This window comes from Osmerus mordax, chromosome 16, assembly GCF_038355195.1.
Source record: "Osmerus mordax isolate fOsmMor3 chromosome 16, fOsmMor3.pri, whole genome shotgun sequence".
NCBI lineage: Eukaryota > Metazoa > Chordata > Actinopteri > Osmeriformes > Osmeridae > Osmerus > Osmerus mordax.
This window is the reverse complement of record NC_090065.1, coordinates 757,207-779,695: the sequence shown is the minus strand read 5'-3', so window position 1 is coordinate 779,695 and position 22,489 is coordinate 757,207. Positions and strand designations below refer to the sequence as shown.

Sequence of the window (22,489 nt, the reverse complement as noted above, 5' to 3'; positions counted from 1 at the left end):
GCAGTGTGCTGGGTGTGGAAGGTTCTAGAGCAGGCAGGGTTGTGGTGTGGAGGGTGTGGAAGGTTCTAGAGCAGGCAGGGTTGTGGTGAGCTGGGTGTGGAAGGTTCTAGAGCAGGCAGGGTTGTGGTGTGGAGGGTGTTCAGCACACTAGCATCCTCAGTCTGTCTCATTGCCAAGGTGACCACTTCTTACAAGTATGCCCACTACTGCCCTCGCTGTCCAATCACATCTCAGGTGATTGGACAGCCCACGTGATGGATCAGCTGATCAATGAGATGTGTGATTACTGCTCAGGGAATCAGGTGGGGATGTACACTTTGTGTGACCTCTTCTCTGGTTTCTTTCTCATGTCTCCTTTAATTCTCCTTCTTCTACCTGCGATTCCTATCCTGCGATTCCTATCCTACACCTAGTGGTCCGCTAGGGTAATGCAGGTGGGCTGCCAAACCAATGAAAACAAAAATATAAAAAATGTATAAATATCCAAATATTTATACGTACTGTTGGTAAAAAAATTTAAACAACCTTTAGCCTTTTATTCATAATGACTGAAACGCCAATAGTTACGCTTGGCACGTTGACGGTAGCCCATCATTTCCACCTTAACTTGCACACGCCCACTATGCACGCATCACTTCCGGTAGCGTAAGTTCTCAAACACAAAATTAGTTTGGGGGATGTTCCCAAAATGACAATTAACGATGTACATAGGATTCTATGTTGCTGCCCTTCAAGCAAGAGGGAAGAGAGGTGCTGCTGGCCGTGCGGCCCTGTCAGAGCAGATGATCAGGACTGAGGGAAGAGAGGTGCTGCTGGCCGTGCGGCCCTGTCAGAGCAGACGATCAGGACTGAGGGAAGAGAGGTGCTGCTGGTCGTGCGGCCCTGTCAGAGCAGACGATCAGGACTGAGGGAAGAGAGGTGCTGCTGGCCGTGCGGCCCTGTCAGAGCAGACGATCAGGACTGAGGGAAGAGAGGTGCTGCTGGCCGTGCGGCCCTGTCAGAGCAGACCATCAGGACTGAGGGAAGAGAGGTGCTGCTGGTCGTGCGGCCCTGTCAGAGCAGACCATCAGGACTGAGGGAAGAGAGGTGCTGCTGGCCGTGCGGCCCTGTCAGAGCAGACGATCAGGACTGAGGGAAGAGAGGTGCTGCTGGCCGTGCGGCCCTGTCAGAGCAGACGATCAGGACTCAGGAACCTTCACACTCCCACTTCACACACATTTGTTTCACGCAGTCAGAAGGATTAATAATTTAGACTAATCTTTCCTTGTTTGAATTATGTATAGCACTGGAGTAGGGAGAGGAGGAGAAGGAGGAAGACAGTGAGGAGGAGGGAGTTAAAGGGGATGAGAGACTGATGTGTGACATGTGAGTTATGGTGTGTGTGTGTGTGTGTGTTCCAGTCCAGACGCAGTTCATGTAGGACACAAGGCCTTCCGGTCTGGCTGCTCCTGTTCTGTACCGAAGCAGGAAGTGATATACTTTATCACAACCAACATGACAGGATACACAGTGACGTTGTTTTCATACAGCAGACTCTTTTATCTAAAGCACAAACAGAGCTTATCGACAGTACAGCGGCAAATCTGTAATCAATATTACAGTGGTCAGAGTCAGGAACGGTGCAGCCATAATAATATCTCGACCACAGTGTCACAAGAACAACATCTCAATCATAGAGCAACAATAATAATAGCCTATCTCTACCATAGAGCAACAATAATATCTCAACTGCAGCATACAGTACTATCTCAGTCCTGCTCGAGTCATCTGGCTGGCATCCATCTTGTCAACAGTGTCACAGTGTCATGGCAACCCCTGTCACAGAAGAAGCAGCGGACTGTCCTGGTGCCAGCTCAGTGTCGTACAGCTGACAGCGCGTCTGATAATGTCTGTGGCCGCCATGTTGGGAGAGAGAGCCAGGAGTAGTTGTAGGTTTGGTGGAGGACAGTGTGGAGGACAGTGTGAGGACAGTGTGGGGGAGGAAACTCCCCCTCCTCACTGGGACAGAGACCTGGGATAGAGACCTGGGATAGAGACCTGGGATAGAGACCTGGGTCCTGAACGTGATCTCTCAGGTGAGGTCCTGAACGTGATGTCTCAGGTGAGGTCCTGAATGTGATCTCTCAGGTGAGGTCCTGAACGTGATCTCTCAGGTGAGGTCCTGAACGTGATCTCTCAGGTGAGGTCCTGAATGTGATCTCTCAGGTGAGGTCCTGAACGTGATCTCTCAGGTGAGGTCCTGAACGTGATCTCTCAGGTGAGGTCCTGAACGTGATCGCTCTCAGGTGAGGAGCTCAGCGGTACAGCTGTAGTTCTGAGCTGTGTTTTACTGTGAGCTTCATTGTTAGGGACTGACTGTGTGTCTGTGTGTGTCTATGTGTGTGTGTTTGCTGAGAGAGAAGGGACTAGAGAGATGTGTGTGTGTTTGTGCGAGAGATGTGAGAGCGCGATAGAGTGTGTGTTTCTGTGATGTGGTGTGTGGGAGTGAGATCCAGTACGGTCTGGTTTATGAAACAGGCTTCCAGGAGATCCCGTCATTCAGTGAATCCTCGTTCCAACACAACATCTCTCTCTGTCTCTCTAACCCTGAGGGGTATCTCTCTGTCTCTCTAACTCTGAGGTATATCTCTCTGTGTCCCTCCAGAAGGACGCCATGCTGACCAGCATCACCGAGGGGATCCTGTGCTGTTTGACAGGGAAGACAGGCAGCCTGGTCCTCCCCCTGGACACCTCCCAGTCCACCTGCCCTGATGGCTTCCACTTTGTGGAGGTGAGACCGGGCAGGGTGCTGAGGGTGAGACACATCCTGCCGGAACGCCAGCCCCCCGCCACAGACCAGCTGGGGGGGGAGGAGAAGGAGGAGGAGGAGGAGGAGGAGGAGGAGGAGGAGGAGGAGGAGGAGGAGGAGAAGGAGGAAAGGGAAGAAGGGAGGAAGGATGAAGGGGAGCCAGCTGACAGTGCTCCCCCTGGTGGCAGCAGGGTACACTGCAAGCGTAAGATCACTGTGTACCGGAACGGGCAGCTGGTGATAGAGAACCTGGGAGACGTTCTCCACTCAGAGATCCTGCAGGGTCAGGATGGAGACCTGGAGCCCTGCAGCACCCTGGAGGTGGAGCTGGCAGACTACCGGGAGGTGGCCTCCTCGCCGGACCCCCGGCCCGCCCCACCCCTCCCAGCGCCGCCCGGTGACTCAAAACCGGCCCCTCCTCCGAGACAGCGCCGGCGCAAGCCCAAGCGTACAGTGCTGATCGACTCAGAGAGGGCGATCTCCAGCTGCAAGGGCACGCACGCCGACGTGGCGCTGTTCTTCGTTCACGGTGTGGGCGGGTCCCTGGACATCTGGGCCAGCCAGCTGGAGTTCTTCTCTCGGCTCGGATACGAGGTCATTGCCCCGGACCTGGCCGGCCACGGTGCCAGCATCGCCCCGGAGATGGCGGCGGCGTACTCGTTCTACGCGCTGGCGGAGGACATGCGCGCCATCTTCAAGAGATACGCTCGCAGGCGCAACATCCTGATCGGACACTCGTACGGGTAGGTGACAGGAGGGTTCTGAAGAGACGAGAAGGTGTTTGTTTGATTCCTTTGTTATATAGCTGCCATCTTGAATCTCCTCTCTCTCTCTGCCACTCCCCTCTCACACCTCCTCCCCTCTTCTCCCCTCTCACACCTCCTCCCCTCTTCTCCCCTCTCACACCTTCTCCCCTCTTCTCCCCTCTCACACCTCCTCCCCTCTTCTCCCCTCTCACACCTTCTCCCCTCTCACACCTTCTCCCCTCTCACACCTCCTCCCCTCCCTCCCCTCCCCCAGGGTGTCCTTCTGCACCTTCCTGGCTCATGAGTACCCTGACCAGGTGCACAAGGTGGTGATGATTAACGGGGGGGGCCCCACAGCGCTGGAGCCCAGCCTGTGCTCCATCTTCCAGCTGCCTCCCTGTGTGCTGCACTGCCTCTCCCCCTGCCTGGCCTGGAGCTTCCTAAAGTAAGCCCTGAGTCTGTGAGACCCTGGAGGTTTTAGTTAGGGCCCAGCACAGACATAAATCTCTCTCCTCTTATTTCCTCTCCTCTCTCCCCTCCTCTCTCCTCTCCTCTCCTCTCCTCTCTTCCCTCCTCTCCTCTCCTCTCCTCTCCTCTCCTCCCCTCCCCTCCCCTCCCCTCCCCTCCCCTCCCCTCCCCTCCCCTCCCCTCCCCTCTCCTCTCCTCTCCTCTCTCCTCTCGTGTCTCCAGAGCTGGGTTTGCTCGCCAGGGAGCCAAGGAGAAGCAGCTGCTGAAGCAAGGCAACGCTTTCAACGTGTCTCCGTTCGTGCTGCGTGCCATGATGAGCGGTCAGTACTGGCCGGAGGGGGATGAGGTGTACCACGCAGAGCTGACCGTGCCCACGCTGCTGGTGCACGGCATGTGTGACAAGTTTGTGCCCATCGACGAGGACCAACGCATGGCCGAGGTAGATGCTGTCACCTGAGTCCTGCTCTCTCTGTCACCTGAGTCCTGCTCTCTCTGTCACCTGAGTCCTGCTCTCTCTGTCACCTGAGTCCTGCTCTCTCTGTCACCTGAGTCCTGCTCTCTCTGTCACCTGAGTCCTGCTCTCTCTGTCACCTGAGTCCTGCTCTCTCTGTCACCTGAGTCCTGCTCTCTCTGTCACCTGAGTCCTGCTCTCTCTGTCTCTCCTTCCCTGTCACCTCCCCTGCTCCTCTTCACCCTTGTCCTCCCTCCCTCCCCCACTGTCACACACCCTCCTCTTCTCCTCCTCCCTCCCCCCCCCCCCCCCCCGCCCCCCCACCACTTTGGATTAAAGCATCTCTTAAATGAACACATTATATCCTGACATGGGAACTCAGGCTAAAGTGAGAAGCTCTACGCAGTATAGGTGTATGACCAAATGGTTATTATGATTCGATTACCATTCATTAGATTAAAATTGTATCTGTCCAATTAAATAGTAAGTATATGTGGATCACTATCTGTCTTGTTCTTCCAGATCCTCCTGTTTTCCTTCCTGAAGGTTATCGAGGACGGCAGTCACATGGTCATGATGGAATGCCCCGACACCGTCAACACCCTCCTCCACGAGTTTTTCCTATGGGAGCCCGACATGTCAAAAAAGGACGCCGCCAAAACCGACCCTGACAACGCTGTTGCCGTCAGCAACGGAGGTGGTGCTGTGCAGCCGGTGGACAAATAAACAACCAATGAGGATGCTTGTTTTATGGTGGGAGAAGCCACACAGAGGGCCTGTGTTTGGCAGGTGGTTTGCTGTCAGGCTGAAGGCTGGGACGTCCGGAGAGGCTGGTGACAGGATGAGATCCTGGACTAAGAGAGGGAGGCACCGAGGACAGAGGAGACCCAGGAGGGAGGAGGGGAGGAGAGGAGAGGAGAGGAGAGGAGAGGAGGGGAGGACGGGAGGAGAGGAGAGGAGGGGGTGAGGAGAGGAGGGGAGGAGAGGGGAGTGTGAGAGGAAAATAGAAGAGAAGGGAAAGAAGGAATCAGATGCGACTACAGAGACGTTTGTTGATGTTTCTGTTTTGGCTGGCGTCTGTTTCTGTGTCCTCCATCTTGTGGTGTTTGTATTAATCTCACAGACCCTACGGACGGCGGCCATTTTGTGATTCACTCAAGTATTGAGAACATGTTTGGTGAGCCGCCATGAGGAGCCTGAACTATCATGACAGGAGGATTGAGAGGAGTTGCAGCTGTGTCCTCCTGGCTCCAGACCTTTGTCTCCTGGACAGCAGATAACATGGCTGTTGGTGGTTTCAGCGATGCTCCTGTTTCCTGTTTCGGGTTTATCTTTCAAGAGACAAAAACAGGCGTGAGGTGGAAGGAACTAGGGGGAAAATAGTTAATTCACAACACAAGGAAGTAACTTTCGTAATGTTTTTGTTGCTTGTTCCATGACAGTACTGTTGCTATGATACCGTGGACTTGTCATTGTAAAGCAGGGTGTCACACCAGAAAGTGACACACCAGGAAGTGACACATTTGGAAGTGACACATCTGGAAGTGACACGCTGCACCAATGACGCCCTCAGACCAGTGGTACTGGTGGTGGTCGTAAGTAAGCAAATTATGTTAAACAAAAACATATGCAATAAGTTATAAACTAAACTACAAAATAGTAATAATACAAACATTTAACACAACACTTATACAAGCATTTCACAGAACAGCATTCTACCTTGCCCCAACAGCAGAATCTCACTGTGTGAAAACCATAGCTTTAACAGCTAACACCATTCAGACTAATATTATTGCGTCATCTATAGATAAAGCTTGAACCTTAAAGTATAATGTTGACTAAACCCAACACTTATACAATAGGCATTGTTAGCTTCTAGTCCCTGCATTGAAGATATTGGAGGCTTAGTTTGACCACAGACGGGTGGAAAGACTGTTACCTGATGAGAATGTGATAACATGACTCTCAGAACACTGTTACCTGATCAGAATGTGATAACACGACTCTCAGAACACTGTTACCTGATCAGAATGTGATAACACGACTCTCAGAACACCACAAATTACGCTGTCGAATTCCAGAGAGTTCTAAAGTCATCCAGTGTTGTTGTTTTACTTTTTACATTAACATTTTACATTTAGTCATTTAGCAGACACTCTTATCCAGAGCGATTTACAGTAAGTACAGGGACATTCCCCCCGAGGCAAGTAGGCACGGCCGGGAATCGAACTGGCAACCTTCAGATTACGAGCCCGATTCCCTAACCGCTTGGCCATTTGACTCCCATTTTTATTGTTGTTTATTTCCTTCTCTATATGCTGCATTTTGTGCTTCTGCAAGACTACAACTCCCATGAAATGTTGAACCAAGCGAGTCTGGAGCAGTTGCTCTGCCACATAAAATACAATAACAGAAGTTACCCTCATCAGACCCTGAGCTGGCAGATACTTGCTGTTGAAATTCTGTCTGCGGATGTCGCTTTGTCTCAGTGAGACAGTTACGGGTGAGAGTGAGACAGTTATGGATAAGAGTGAGACTGTTAAGAGTGAGAGTGAGACAGTTACGGATGAAAGTGAGACCGTTACGAGTGAGAGTGAGACAGTTATGGTGAGAGTGAGACTGTTACTAATAAGACTGATACAGTTACGAGTGAGACCGTTACAGATGGGAGTGAGACATTTACGGGTGAGAGTGAGGCAGTTACGGTGAGAGTGAGACAGTTACAGGTTAGAGTGAGACAGTAAGCTGGGTTGGTGTGTGTGTATAAAGTCCTATCAACGGGTGCTACACGATTATGCAATCTGAACAAAACTGAGACCAGAGTTATAGGACAACCAAAAAACTAAACAGAAGTGAAAGAAAAAAGTTTATTTAAATGGATGAAAGTGTTATGGGTAAAGTGAGTTGGAGCAAAATATAAAGAAAACTATTCCAAAGTGTTTAAAAGTTGCTCAAATGAAAGACGGTTGTGTTATGAAGTGTGAGTGGTCCCAAATACCAAAACTAAGGGGGCATGTTTAGCTCAGTGGGTAGAGCATTAGATTACAAGTTGCGGTGACAGATTCAAATCCCCCTCATCGCTTTGCATAAGAGTGTAAATGTTCAAAGATGACATAACAGTACTATTACCGTAAAGACGGAAGCGACACCCTCCACATGTACACTTATCGGTGTCAAGTGATGCAACATGCTGCCATTTGTGGTTGAAATGTGTGTTAGTGTAACGGTTGCATTTATCTACAGGAATCATTATCGTGTGCACTGTCTGAATGTAGGTGCACACGAGTCGATGTATCCAAATGGCTCTATTCCATGTATGAATGTGCCTTTTCCGGCATGAAATAATAAAACGGATGTTTGCATTCCAGAACCCTTTGTTCTCTCTTTGGACAGTCAGAATGGAGTAGGCTATGTGTGTGGATGTGTCTGTCTATCTGTCTGTCTGTCTGTATATCTGTCTGTCTGTCTGTCTGTATATCTGTTTGTCTGTCTGTATATCTGTCTGTCTGTATATCTGTCTGTCTGTCTGTCTGTATATTTGTCTGTCTGTCTGTATATCTGTCTGTCTGTCTGTCTGTATATCTGTCTGTCTGTCTGTATATCTGTCTGTCTGTCTGTATATCTGTCTGTCTGTCTGTATATCTGTCTGTCTGTCTGTATATCTGTCTGTCTGTCTGTATATCTGTATATCTGTCTGTCTGTCTGTCTGTCTGTATATCTGTCTGTCTGTCTGTATATCTGTCTGTCTGTCTGTATATCTGTCTGTCTGTCTGTCTGTCTGTCTGTCTGTATATCTGTCTGTCTGTCTGTATATCTGTCTGTCTGTCTGTCTGTCTATCTGTCTGTCTGTCTGTCTGTCTGTCTGTCTGTCTGTCTGTATATCTGTCTGTCTGTCTGTATATCTGTCTGTCTGTCTGTCTGTATATCTGTCTGTCTGTAGCCGGTGTTTATCGGTTAAACTCACTCCTCAGGTGTGTGTACCCACGACAGCAAGCTTTTCGTTGGCGTAGCTGGAAGTGGTCGCGTCTATGGAAGCAAATCACTGAGATAATGTTTAGAATTTTAAAAGGCATTGAATACGTTTTTTTAATTTAAACACCATCAAATTTGTTTAAAATTGTAATATGAATTTATGTTAAAAAAAAATCAAGGTTCGGAAATTCAGGAATCTCACATTCAAACAGTAACATTCAGATCCCATAAAATATTTGAACCGAAAGGATGTGAGCCGAAAAAAATCTGATTGCAACATCCGTGATACCAAGGATCAGGCAATCGAGCCTGAATGCAATAGAACCATCTCACTTCTCCGAGAACGGTCCAACTACAGACCTCTCTCCTCAGGCCCCCTTCATCCAAGTGTAGCTGCAGGCAGTCTTACATGCGATCAGCCTGGGGTCTGAGGAGAGGTCCGGTCTGAGGCAAACCTTGGTATCCCGGATGTTGCAATCAGATTTTTTTTTCTAATCAATCACTTTTCACAAGGCTTGCCACAATGCACATTTGTTATCAACGAAAAACTATATATGTTCAACCAGTAGTCTAATTTAGTATTGCAACAGACGCCTTGATATTGCGTGTTGAGCACCCGCGCTCTGGTTGGCTACCTGTGGTCCCAAGCAAAATTGTAGCAGCGCATGCGTGTAGATGGTTATGGAGGACAGTTTGAGCTGTTCACAGTAACCCGTGAATTAAGTGGCTCCTTCTAGACAGTTTCTTGCTAAGAAACGTATTTTGGATATATTTACTGCATTGGTAAGTACACTCCAGAAGGAATTGTATCTTTTAATCTATTTACTCAGTCTGTACGCGACTGAACGATGATACTTGTGCTAGCCTAGAGATAATTTTAAAAGCCAGCTAGCTTTAGTTTACAGAGCAGCGAATGACTGTTAAGCAAAACCGCACACGGTAGTAGCGCTTTTGATAGTTCCGAAGTATATATGTTGTGCTTGCATTTAGGCTGGTATTCGTTCTTTAATTGCCAATACATTACAGTACAACGTATTGAAACACCTTGTAATGTCAGTGTGAAATGGACTGTTACGGAAGGCTTCCTTACCATGAAATAATCTGAGCTCAAAGATCGGAAATGGGTAACAACAGTAGCCTACTAGTACTGTAGTATGTTTACGTTCAGTTATTTGTGTTAGTTAGCTAGCAATTTAATCCAGCCATCCAAAATATTGTCTACAGTAGTTAGACTTCTCCCCTGACTTATTGCTGCATAATTATTATCTGACATGCATTTACAAATTATGAAAGAGGAACATGTACTGAAGTCACCCAGATAGTTAGGCTAGCTCTATCTGCTAGGCTAGCTAATGTCGGTAACCAATGAAGGTAGCTAGCTAACTTTACAGCCACAAAACGCCCACCATAGCTACCAGTGATATGGATATTTTACAGCCGGATCTACTGTGACAGTGACATTTTGACATGTCGGTAGCTAGCTAGTTTAACAATTTCGTTAGTTTTAACGTTTCCGCAACGGATGGGACAAGCCAGTATGCTAGCTCGTCACCAGGTGGGGGCGTGGGCATTTGAAAGGGGGAGGCAGTGCCAGTTTCGAGATGTGGAGGTGTGTCGATGTGGGTTGACCGTGTTCAGCAGAATTGGCGTTTCCTGTAGTTTGTGTGTATACACACACTAAGTGTTACCTGAAACGTGAATCAAACCAAATGAAGGCAATGAAAGACAAACAAAAATTTAATTTGCTTACAGCTGCATCTACTTTGTCCTACATGCTATATCAGGCAGGTGTGTTTAGTTTCTGGGATGGCGTCCGAGTCAGGACTACCGACTCCAGCCGCCGTTTCCAAGGTAATCATGACCTTTCACCCTACCAACGAGGAGTTCCGTAACTTCAGCCGCTACATCGCCTACATGGAATCTCAGGGGGCGCACACTGCAGGCCTGGCCAAGGTAAGCGTCTATCGCTTAGCTTCCGGTGATGTGGGCTAGACGCTTCACGCAGACAGTTCCTGGGGTCAGCCAGGGTGTTTTGGCTGTAGCTGTGCTGCCTACTGTGTTGTCCTGCGCTGGGGTATGTGGTGCTGTGTTGTGTTTTGTGTGGTGTTTTGTGCTGTGTTGCCATGGTAGCGACACACATGTGCTCCCCAGATCGTCCCCCCTAAGGACTGGAAGCCGAGGCGTTGCTATGACGACATAGACAACCTGGTGATTCCAGCGCCTATCCAGCAGCTGGTGAGCGGCCAATCAGGACTCTTCACCCAGTACAACATCCAGAAGAAGGCCATGACCGTGCGAGAGTTCCGCAAGATGGCCAACAGTGACAAGTGAGTAGATCAGACAGGCAGACAGACAGACAGGCAGACAGACAGACAGACAGACAGACAGACAGACAGACAGGCAGGCAGGCAGGCAGGCAGGCAGGCAGGCAGGCAGACAAGCCTTGGGTGTAAGTATATCTCAGTGGTTTGAGCCATGACTGCAGATCTAACCCCATCACTTTGTATAAAAGCTAAATGAATACATTTGATTTGACATTTGATGTACAGTCTGTTTGTCTCTCCTCCTCCCTCTCCTCCAGGTTCTGCTGTCCTCAACATGTAGATTTTGATGAGCTAGAGAGGAAGTACTGGAAGAACCTGACCTTTAACCCCGCCATCTACGGGGCGGACGTCAACGGAACGCTCTACGACCCCGTGAGTCGCCGTGGAAACAACAATGTTGTGTCGTGTACCTGTTTGTTTGTTTCCTAAACAGGGGCACCTCTCTCTCCCCTCTACTGTATTGTCACACTTCACCTAAAAACTGTCAAAAAATGAAACAAAATATAACTAAAACAGCGTAAACATCAACATTAGCGGGCACCATGCGTGAGCGATGTGTCCCCCTCCCCCCACCTCGTGTCCAGGAGGTGACGGAGTGGAACATTGGGCGGCTGCACACCATCCTGGACACGGTGGAGCGAGAGAGCGGCGTCACCATCGAGGGCGTCACCACGCCCTACCTGTACTTCGGGATGTGGAAGAGCTCCTTCGCCTGGCACACAGAGGACATGGACCTGTACAGCATCAACTACCTGCACCTCGGACAGCCCAAGTCCTGGTGAGGGACTCTCTACCTCGCTCTACCTCTCTGGCTCTCTACCTCGCTCTCTCTGTTTCTCGCTCTCGCTCTGTCTCTCTGTGTAACAGCAGAGGTATTCACAGCTGAGTGTGTGTGTGTGTGTGTGTTCTGACAGGTACTGTGTTCCTCCAGAGCATGGGAAAAGGCTGGAGCGTTTGGCTCAAGGTAAAAAGTGTGTTTGTTATACTGTGTTTGTGTGTATGGAAGCAAGTCAATGACATCATGTTTTGAATCTTAAAAGGTATTGAAGGTATAGAAATGTAAACCACTAAATTTGTTGGTTTTGAATTCACCTCTTTAAAAATTTAAATATAAATGTATTCAAAAAGCATTCTGATCCAAAAATTCTATGTTCAGAAATTCAGGTAACTGAAATCCGATCAGTCAAATTCTGATCCCAAAAATTTAAGGAAAAAAATTCTAGCTTCAGAAATTCAAATGGAACCAAATTCAGGCTGCGCACATTATTATTTTTTAGATATGTTTTACTGTTCATTTTAAAATTCAAAACATGATGTCACTGATTTACTTCCACATGTGTGTATTATACTGTGTGTGTGACCTGAGCCTGTGTGTCCTGGGTAAGGCTTCTTCCCTGGCAGTGCCCAGACCTGTGAAGCGTTCCTCAGGCACAAGATGACAATCATCTCCCCCTTCATCCTCAAGAAGTACGGCATCCCCTTTGAGAAGGTAAGCTGCCCTCACCTCTCCTCTCACCTCCTCCGTTCCTCCCCTCCTCTGTGTTCATGTGTTCTTACGTACGTGTGTGTGTCAGGTCACCCAGGAGGCGGGGGAATTCATGGTGACGTTCCCCTACAGCTACCACGCTGGCTTCAACCACGGCTTCAACTGTGCTGAGTCCACCAACTTCGCTACGGAGCGCTGGATAGAGTACGGCAAGCAGGCCACGCTGGTGAGAAGCGTCCACAGCCAGGACTGGGAACCCCTTAGAACCAGGGCAGAGGAACACACTTAGAACCAGGGCAGAGGAACACACACTTGTAGTAGTGTGCGGTTCTGTCTGCGTGTGTGTGTCTATAACATCCTGTGTGTGTGTGTGTGCGTGAGAAGTGCTCCTGCAGGAAGGACATGGTAAAGATCTCCATGGGTCTGTTTGTGAAGAAGTACCAACCAGAACGTTACCAGAGCTGGCTGGAGGGGCGGGACTCCCAGCCCATCGACCACTCACGGCCCACGCCCGAGGCATGTGAGTTCCTGGGGGAGGAGCCTGCCGGTGACATCAGCCAGGAGGCTGGCCCGGAGGAGACTGGAGGGGAAGGAGAGAAGAGGAGGTGACACACACACACACACACACACACACGTGTGTCTAGTATTGAAGGTTGTCTCTGTGATCTGAATGTTTTCTCCCCTCAGCCCCACCCAGAGGATAGGAACCAAGAGGCACAGGGTCTGTCTGGAGCTGCCCCACGGACTGCTGCCCCACGGACTGCTGCCCCACGGACTGCTGCCCCACGGAATGCTGCCCCGGGGGGAGGAGGAGGGGGAGGAGGGGGAGTATGGTAAAAAGGCTAGATTGGGACCAGATCAGAAAGGTACGTATCCTCTCTGCCAGATCTGTCAGTCTGAATCATTACTGTGATCGTTATTTTTGCTTTTTCTACGTGTACACTCTTGCAATTTTTGAGGTTCATGTTGTTTGATTTGTAACTTGTTTAACTACAAGTTAAACAAGTCCCCAGGTGTTAGCACTGTGCTAGCTGCTGTGCTAGCTGCTGTGCTAGCTGCTGTGTTTGTGTTGACGAGGAGAAGCAGTCGCCCTTCCTGATGACACGGTCCCTCCTGTCCCCAGGTCCTCCCACGCTGGTCGTCACGCCGACAAAGCTCATGTTGAGGGAGCTGCCCCACCCCGAGGCACCACGAGACTCCTCCCCCCCTCCGCAAGCCCCTGCCTCCCCGGCCTCCTCCTCCATCCTTGCTCGCTCCCAGAATCTGCTCCGTAATGGACACCTGATTGTAGCTGTCGCCCCCTCCAGGAATGGGGTTCCCCTCAAGCCCCCCTCCCAGCCCTCCCCCCAGCCCCTGGCCTCCCCCCAGCCCCAGCCCTCCCCCCAGCCCCTGGCCTCCCCCCTGGCCCGGGCCTCCCCGCAGGCCCCTCGTCCTGGCCTGAAGCTGGGCGTGGCCAGCCTGCTCTTCCACAAGACCCAGAGCCCCAGAGAGGCTCTCCAGGTGCACAGCTTCTCCAGGCAGCAGCACACCCAGTTGCACGTGCACAGCTACGCTCGCGAGCACCAGCCCCGACACCTGCAGAACAAGAACCAGGCCCAGAACCAGGCCCAGAACCAGGCCCAGAACCAGGCCCAGAACCAGGCCCAGAACCAGGCCCAGAACCAGGCCCAGAACCAGGCCCCCACGCTCAGCCCTGTGAGGAACGAGTCTACGATCCTTCAAACCAAACTGGATCATCAGAACCAGGCCAAAGCAGCACAGGGAGCAGCACAGGGTCTGTTCAAAACCCAGGGCAGCGGCCCTGCCGTGGGGCAGCAGCAGCCAGGCGAGGCCCAGGCTGCTGGGGAGAGGCCTGAGGCCTGCCGCAGTCCAGGCCGGGCAGAGGCAGCACAGGCAGGGAGGCAGGCCGAGGCAGCACAGGCAGGGAGGCAGGCAGAGGCAGCACAGGCAGGGAGGCAGGCAGAGGCAGCACTGGCAGGGAGGCAGTCAGAGGGGGAGTCAACAGACAACAGGACAGACAACAAGCACAAGGTTTGTATAGACACATTTGGACTTAAATGAGCTTAATTAGCTTCCTGTGGAAGTGTTAAGCCTTTAATGTGTTTCTCCTGCAGTCTGTGTCTGGTTCTGGCCAGCAGGGGGCAGCAGAGCGGGACCGGTCTTACTGTCAGACTGTGAAAAAGAAGCAGCTGCTCCGGAGCCTGCCTCGACAGCACCCTCTGCTCAGGGAAGCCCACAGCGACCACGGTGAGGAACGCTCCTGCAACCTTGTAGAACCCTGTAGGAACCTAGAACCCTGTAGGAACCTAGAACCCTGTAGGAACCTAGAACCCTGTAGGAACAGGAAGCTATATTCCTTCCTTTTTGTAAAATCTGATCTGATCTACTCTCGTCTCCCTCTCTTTCCTTCTTTCCCTGATCTCTCTCGCCCCCTCACGCCGGCCCCCGGCAGAGGAAGAGGAGGGGGGGCAGGGGGAGGCATGGCGCCGATGCAGCCCCGAGGCAGAGAGGGACTACAACACACAAACTGGTCTCCAGAGCCCGTACTGTGCTGTCTGCCTGCTGTTCCACACACACCAGCAGGTACACAAACACACACACAAACACCAGCAGGTACACACACACCAGCAGGTACACACACACCAGCAGGTACACAACAGCAGGTACACACACACACACCAGCAGGTACACAACAGCAGGAACACACACACCAGCAGGTACACACACACCAGAAGGTACACACTAGAGCCCGAACGATTTATCAGCGGGCCGATATTGTCGGCCAATATTAGGCATTTTCCAAACTATCAGTATCGGCATTTATAATGCCCGATAAATGATTTAAAAAAATATATTTTTGCAAGAACAAAAGTGAACAAACATTCGTATATATGAACATAAGATACTCTTACAGTCGGATATTATATAAAGAAAATATTGAAGTAAAATCAATAAAATAAATATATACACAGAAATATATGCAGATAAATGAATATTTAAAAAATGTAATACCTACGGACGAAAAACCCTTCATCCATGTTATGAGTTTTAGCATGGCATAGTTTGTCCACCAGAGGGCGTGTTGGCGTTGCATAGTTTGTCCACCAGAGGGCACTCTACAACATCCCTGTTCAAAGGACTTTCATATTTTTATATTTTGTATTTTTATACATTTTATTTATCAGAACTTTAATATATTTTGATGTTCCTCTGTTCTGTTGTGACAATAAAACAAACAAGTTTATTTTTAAACTGCATTATCATATTATTTTTGTGAGGACTCATAAATAACTACAAATAACTAATGTTAGGGAAATCTGTTTATGTTTTGTTACGCGTGTCTGGATTGAAAAAATATATATATATCGGATTTTTTTAACACCAAATATTCGTATCGGTATCGGCTTTAAAAATCTTTTATCGGTCGGGCTCTAGTACACACACACACAACCAGATATACAGCTCCTGAACCTTGGTAAATGTACATATACAGTGAAAACTCTTTAGTAGAATAAGGTTTTCCACGTATGTCCCCCCCCCAGGCGGAGGGTCCTGGGGTGCAGCTGTTGGGAGTTCTGGGGGGGCTTCAGCGCTCCAGGCCCCTGATCCCAGAGGTGTGCTTCAGAAGCTCACACAAGAAGGGAGAGGGGGCGGGGCCTGGGGAGGGGGCAGGGCCTGGGGAGGAGGACCTGACCACGCCCCACCTAGAGCCGGACGGGACCAGCTGGCTGATCAGCTGCTCGCGGTGCTGTGTCCGTGTCCACACCAGTAAGATGTCACACACCACCGCACATCACCACACACCACCACACATCACCGCACATCGACACACACCACCACACATCACCGCACATCGACACACACCACCACACATCACCGCACACCACCACACATCACCCCACCGCACATCGACACACACCACCGCACATCACCACTATCATGCCATAGCATCTCACATTCCATCACCACTACCAAAGGTAATTCCTGCTGGTTACCATAGTGACCAGGGAGGACTTCCTGTCATGCTCTGTTGTCCCCCAGGTTGCTACGGCGTCCCGGAGGGGGCAGAGCCAGGGACCTGGCAGTGTGCCCGCTGTGAGGCCAACGCACAGACCCAGGTCAGTAAAACACAACTGCACACCAGAGAGAGGAGGAGAGAGAAGGGAAGAAGGGAGGAGGTGGAGGAGAGAGTTGGAAGGAAGGAGAGGGTGGAGGAGTAGGGGAGGAGGGCCCTCCTCCCTCAGAAGCCTCCTCTCATCTGGCACATTCTCCTGGGTTCCTCTCCTGGGTTCCTCTCCTGGGTTCCTCTCCTGGGTTCCTCTCCTGGGTTCCTCTCCTGGGTTCCTCTCCTGGGTTCCTCTCCTGGAGCAGAAGGAAACCAGACTGTGGTCTAGATGAACTCTGCTGTAATAACCTCCTCATGAGGACGGGAGATGGGACACATACTGGAGAGTTTACTGTGATCATTCTGTTGTGGTGGTCCAGACCCTAACTGTGTGTGTGTGTGTGCGTGTGCGTGTGTGTGTGTGTGTGCAGGACTGCTGCTTGTGTCCTCTGCGTGGTGGAGCTCTGCAGAGAGCCAACAACGACAAGTGAGTGAGAAAGTTACACACACACACTCTAATACACACACACACACTCTAATACACACACACACACTCTAATACACACACACTCTAATACACACACACACTCTAATACACACACACACACTCTAATACACACACACACACTCTAATACACACACACACTGCTACTCAGTGTCTTGATGCCCAACATGATGTGGGGACCAGAGAGAGAGCCAGAGAAAGAGAGCTTTGTGTAATCATACCGTTTTTACGGAAGTATTCGTGTACATGTTTAGAGGATTGCTGTTGTGCTGACCGGACACATTTGTGGACCCATTGAGGTTCCCCTCCCCCAACACACTCTGGTCACATGATTTCCTGCTTCCTGTTTGGTCAGATGGGTGCATGTGCTGTGTGCCATCACCGTGCTGGAGGCTCGCTTCGTCAACGTGGTGGAGCGCAGCCCTGTCGACCTGAGGGGGATCCCACTGTCCAGGTTCAGACTGGTGAGGGGCAGCCACCTTGGGGAGGGGGGGATGTGCTGTGAGAGAAAACAAACACACCCTAAAGAGTATTGTGGTCCTATGAAGTAAATCAGACTTGTCCAAGACATCAGGATGGAAGCCTGTTCTGGAACCTAGACAACTGGTACTAAGTCTCTCTCTCTCTCCCCCCACCAATCAGAAGTGCCAGGTGTGTAAGCAGCGAGGAGGGCACCAGCTGACAGGATGTTGTGTCCAGTGTTCCCATGGCCGCTGCTCTACGGCGTACCACCCCTCCTGCGCCCAGGCGGCCGGAGTGCTCATGTACCCTCATGACTGGCCCTTCATCGTGTTCATTTCCTGCCAGAGACACAAGGCCGCCACCTTCCCCGAGGTAGCACCTCACACTACCTCACATCACCTCACACTACCTCACATCACCTCACACTACCTCACACTACCTCACATCACCTCACACTACCTCACATCGCCTCACATCACCTCACACTACCTTACACTACCTCACACTACCTTACACTACCTCACATTGCCTCACGTCACCTTACACTACCTTACACTCCCTCACATCACCTCACACTACCTTACACTACCTCACATCGCCTCACGTCACCTCACATCACCTCACACTACCTCACATTGCCTCACATCACCTCACACTACCTCACATCACCTCACACTACCTCACATCGCCTCACATCACCTCACACTACCTCACATCACCTCACACTACTTTACACTGCCTCACATCACCTCACATCGCCTCACATCACCTCACACAGGGCCGCGCCTTCCCCGAGGTAGCACGCCTCGCAATACTGGGCCACTACTGCTTATTTCACTAGTATAATATCACTACTGCTAGATCTACTATTACTAGTATAATATTAACACACACACACACAATGAGATTGTCCCCCCCCCCCCATTAAGAGTGTCTTTCCCCCCAGAGAGACCAGGCCAGCCTGAGGGTGCTGCAGGTGGAGCAGGTGGTGATCTGCAAGCACAAGAACGGTCGTTACTACCGCTGTGAGGTGGTGGAGGTCAGCACAGCCTCCTTCTACCAGGTCACCTTCACCGACGGCTCCTTCAGCAACGACCTGCTGCCCGAGGACATAGAGGTATGGCCAATCACCACGCAGAGAGCGGGGATGTTAGCCAAACAGATTTGAGTGTAGCTGGTACGGAAGCCAAACAGATTCACTGCCATTCCAAATACACATAATCAAATGACTTGTAACTGAATGTGATGGTTAGTGTGTGTGTGTGTGTGTGTGTGTGTGTGTGTGCGTGTGTGTGCGTGTGCGTGCGTGTGTGTGTGTGTGTGTGTGCGTGCGTGTGTGTGTGTGTGTTCAGAGCAGGGACTGTGCTCGTCTGGGACCCCCTGCTGAGGGGGATGATGTTCAGGTCCGCTGGACAGATGGTCTGTTGTACGGAGCCACATTTGTAGCATCACACACCATCCCCATGTACCAGGTACACGCACACACACACGCGCGCACACACACATGCGCACACACCTCTCCTCCCTCACCTCTCCTCCCCTCTCCCCCCCACCAGGTGGAGTTTGAGGATGGCTCTCAGTTGTCGGTGAAGAGGGAGGAATTGTATAGTCTGGATGAAGACCTGCCTAAGAGAGTCAAGTCCAGAATGGTAAACCTCCTGTCACATGATCCTCAGAGCACTCTATTTTTGTGGTAGATTTCCAACTGTGGAACGATCGTGTGGAACGATCGTGTGGAACGATCGTGTGGGGACTCGAGGGCACTGACCAGGATACTGATCCCCCGCAAATATATATATATATATACGTATATATTGTTACGCCTCGCTACGCCACCCAACTCACGCCCGGGGTCTCACGAATTTGCATAGGCTACGTGTGCGGAGAAGACACGCTTGGCTACGAGTTAGTCGGAGGCTCCCTCTCGGGAAGGAATCTCCGCACCCAACCAAACCACGATGTCACAGACGTTCACCGGGCCTCCAAACACAACCTCAAGAGATCTTTTATAGCAGCAAATGTTTATAGGCCCTTTTTTGGGCAACACATCATAGTTTATCGATCACTTATTCCTTGGCTACGTTTCCCTCCTGGTTAACGTCCTTCCCACCCGATAACAAAAAACGTTCAAGGGCTCTCGCCCGCCCTTATTCCCCCCCGTTAGTTTATCTGTGAGATGCAACACCGCACCTATCGAGAGAGTATATGTGTCTGAACAGACGAACACTTCAAGACCCTGTTTCGCGTAAACACCAGCTGGGCAGTTTCCGTGCCTAAATGACTGGTCGCGATTCCCGAGGAACTCACCTGAATCTAGGCGTGGGGCGCTGAGTGGATCTCTTGGTCTCGAGCGAGGGGCGCACAAATGGGCGGTAGGGCAACGACTGTCTTTTCAAATTTTTATTGGCAGATTATAGGAACAGAAACAAAAGTGTAAAAATAAAATAAAAAAGGAAGCTAACCTCTTTTACCAAGGCCGACAAAGAAAATAAGAAAACGCGGACCCTAGGTCACTAGTAAAACAGCAAGTAACAGATGGTCAGTACAACTGACAAAAAATAAGCTCTTTGCTAAATCAGGCACAGGTGGACACTCAACAAAAAACACTCTCAGAAAAAACTTTGACTGCACGACTCAAGAAGTACAGAGAGAGTGCTCTCTGTATACATTAGCAGTTCTACATATCTATTTTAAGATGCACATCTAAAAAGTATTTAAAATTCAAAAAAGGTAAAAAAGGTTCCAAAACATTTGCAAGCTATTTCTTAACATTCTTTAAAACATATGCAAGCACTTTCTTAAAAAACATTTGCCAATGCACATTCTTTCTAATAAAGCACATGCGTATGCTAGAGTTCAAAACTTCTCTCGAAAACACAAAACTTGATATATGTATGCACAGAGAAATGCAAAACCTTTATATATGTATGCAAGCTTCTACAACTTTTTAATGCACAACTATATGTATGCACAAAGTCAAACACATTTGCCAAATGCACATTTTTCATTAATAAGCATTATTCTTTTTTTCTTTTTTTTTCCTCAAAATTGTTTCTCCAAAGTCCATCAAAACGAAGGCTCCTTTAGGGGCGTTAAACACAACCAATGGCTTCGTAATTGTTTCGATGGGCATAATACAAAAATGTGATCCCTGAACCCTTGTGTGACCTCTGACCCCCTGCTGTGTGACCTTTGACCCCCTGCTGTGTGACCTCTGACCCCCTGCTGTGTGACCTTTGACCCCCTGCTGTGTGACCTTTGACCCCCTGCTGTGTGACCTCTGACCCCCTGCTGTGTGACCTTTGACCCCCTGTTGTGTGACCTCTGACCCCCTGCTGTGTGACCTCTGACCCCCTGCTGTGTGACCTCTGACCCCCTGCTGTGTGTCCCCAGTCGGTGGCATCTGACATGCGCTTCGACGGGATCTTCACAGAGGAGGAGGTGAAGCAGGACTCCAAGAGGCAGCGTGTGTTTAACTCCCGCTACCGCGAGGCCTATGTAGAGCCAGTCATCTACAGAGCCATCCTGTAGACTATCTCACACACACACACACACACACACAGAGCCATCCTGGAGTAGACTATCACACACACACACATGCATATATACAGGAATTTACATCGGTACACTCATTCATATACACACGGAAATTCACATCTCCACACCACTCAACCACACTCCCAGAGAGCTGGGGGTGCCCTCCAGGCGTGGCAGCCCCTCCAGGCGTGGCAGCCCCTCCAGGCAGCCCCTCCAGGCAGCCCCTCCAGGCGTGGCAGCCCCTCCAGGCGTGGCAGCCCCTCCAGGCGTGGCAGCCCCTCCAGGCGTGGCAGCCCCTCCAGGCGTGGCAGCCCCTCCAGGCGTGGCAGCCCCTCCAGGCGTGGCAGCCCCTCCAGGCAGCCCCTCCAGGCGTGGCAGCCCCTCCAGGCGTGGCAGCCCCTCCAGGCGTGGCAGCCCCTCCAGGCAGCCCCTCCCTGGCCATGCTGAGCAGCCTTGGCCCCTCCTGGTGTGGAGGCTCCCTGGAGCTCTGAGCCCCAGCTGGGACTGGAGCAGCTGGACCACGCCAACCCCCCAGCCCTGCCTCTCCAGATGGTATCTTCTGCCTCCATGTTAATGAGGAACGTACCAACTAGAAGGGACAGGGGGAGTTAACCGTACCTCAGTGACTCAGAGAGTTTGTTTGTTTGTTTGTTTGTTAGTGGAGCTGTTTTAATGTTGCTCCTCAGTTGAAGCGTTAACTTCTCTGTTCCTGAAACATAAATGCAACTTGTGTTCGCATCCTAGATGTCCCTCTCCTTGATCCTTGAGCTCATCTCCTTGATCCACTTCCTCTGAGGTATGGTGACCAGACCAGACTGGACAGGGGGAAACCAGGGGCCATAACTCTAGAAACCAATGAAGCCATCTGAAACAGGTGACTTTTGAAGGAAGGATGGAAGGATTCCGGGTAGTCAGCTACTTATGAAGGACAGATTAAGGATCTATCACCATTCACATCAACTGGGGTTTCATTTAGAGATTAAATTATAAAAACTGTCTTCCCACAGTGTAATGCTCTTACAATCTCTTCAGGAGCCTGCATGTTTCTGAGAGCAGGTTTGGAAAAGGTTCTGCTGTGGTTGACTGTTCTTCAGGGCACTTAGTCTCGACTGCCTGTTAAGGATTAACAGTGCAGAAGGTCTGTTCTTCTGAATGTTTATGTTTTGATCCAAGTGTGTTGTTGTAGACATCAGATGTCTCAGTCCTGGTACAGTCGTAGCTTATTTAAACCAATGTGTCTCAGGAGGGCGCACACACACACGCTCGCACACACACACACACACACACACGCCTATACCTCTTAAGCCATGGTGTTCTGAGTGCTCGAGTCAGGAAACTGGTTCAGTAAAGATCAGACTTGAGAAAACAAAACCAGTCGTCTGTGTGTTCTGTTCTGGTCTCAAAGTCGGTTCCACAGGGGAAGGTTCTGGAAGGTTTGAGGAAAGTTCCACAGGGGAAGGTTCTGGAAGGTTTGAGGATGGTTCCAAAGGGGAAGGTTTGAGGAAAGTTCCACAGGGGAAGGTTCTGGAAGGTTTGAGGACGGTTCCACAGGGGAAGGTTCTGGAAGGTTTGAGGACGGTTCCACAGGGGAAGGTTTTGGAAGGTTTGAGGACGGTTCCACAGGGGAAGGTTCTGGAAGGTTCCA

The 22,489-nt window shown here is 50.4% G+C and overlaps 2 protein-coding genes across 2 annotated transcripts; both read left to right on the top strand.

Moving 5' to 3' along the window:
* Positions 1 to 2,653: 2,653 nt before the first annotated feature.
* abhd8a (abhydrolase domain containing 8a) lies at positions 2,654 to 5,179 on the top strand. Its single transcript, XM_067253846.1, has 4 exons — positions 2,654 to 3,531; positions 3,809 to 3,979; positions 4,225 to 4,441; positions 4,976 to 5,179. The coding sequence occupies exons 1-4, from the start codon at positions 2,654 to 2,656 to the stop codon at positions 5,177 to 5,179; spliced, it is 1,470 nt and encodes a 489-aa protein (XP_067109947.1).
* Positions 5,180 to 9,092: 3,913 nt separating this feature from the next.
* LOC136959059 (lysine-specific demethylase 4A-like) lies at positions 9,093 to 22,209 on the top strand. Its single transcript, XM_067253264.1, has 23 exons — positions 9,093 to 9,208; positions 10,210 to 10,378; positions 10,577 to 10,752; positions 11,007 to 11,121; positions 11,334 to 11,527; positions 11,664 to 11,713; positions 12,135 to 12,238; positions 12,324 to 12,461; positions 12,620 to 12,840; positions 12,923 to 13,101; positions 13,359 to 14,266; positions 14,350 to 14,482; positions 14,688 to 14,818; positions 15,778 to 16,003; positions 16,277 to 16,353; positions 16,772 to 16,827; positions 17,201 to 17,309; positions 17,488 to 17,679; positions 18,254 to 18,424; positions 18,660 to 18,779; positions 18,864 to 18,956; positions 20,701 to 21,001; positions 21,241 to 22,209. Exons 2-22 carry the CDS (start codon positions 10,232 to 10,234, stop codon positions 20,836 to 20,838), a joined length of 3,678 nt encoding a protein of 1,225 aa, XP_067109365.1. The 5' UTR covers positions 9,093 to 9,208; positions 10,210 to 10,231; the 3' UTR covers positions 20,839 to 21,001; positions 21,241 to 22,209.
* The last annotated feature ends 280 nt before the right edge of the window (positions 22,210 to 22,489 follow it).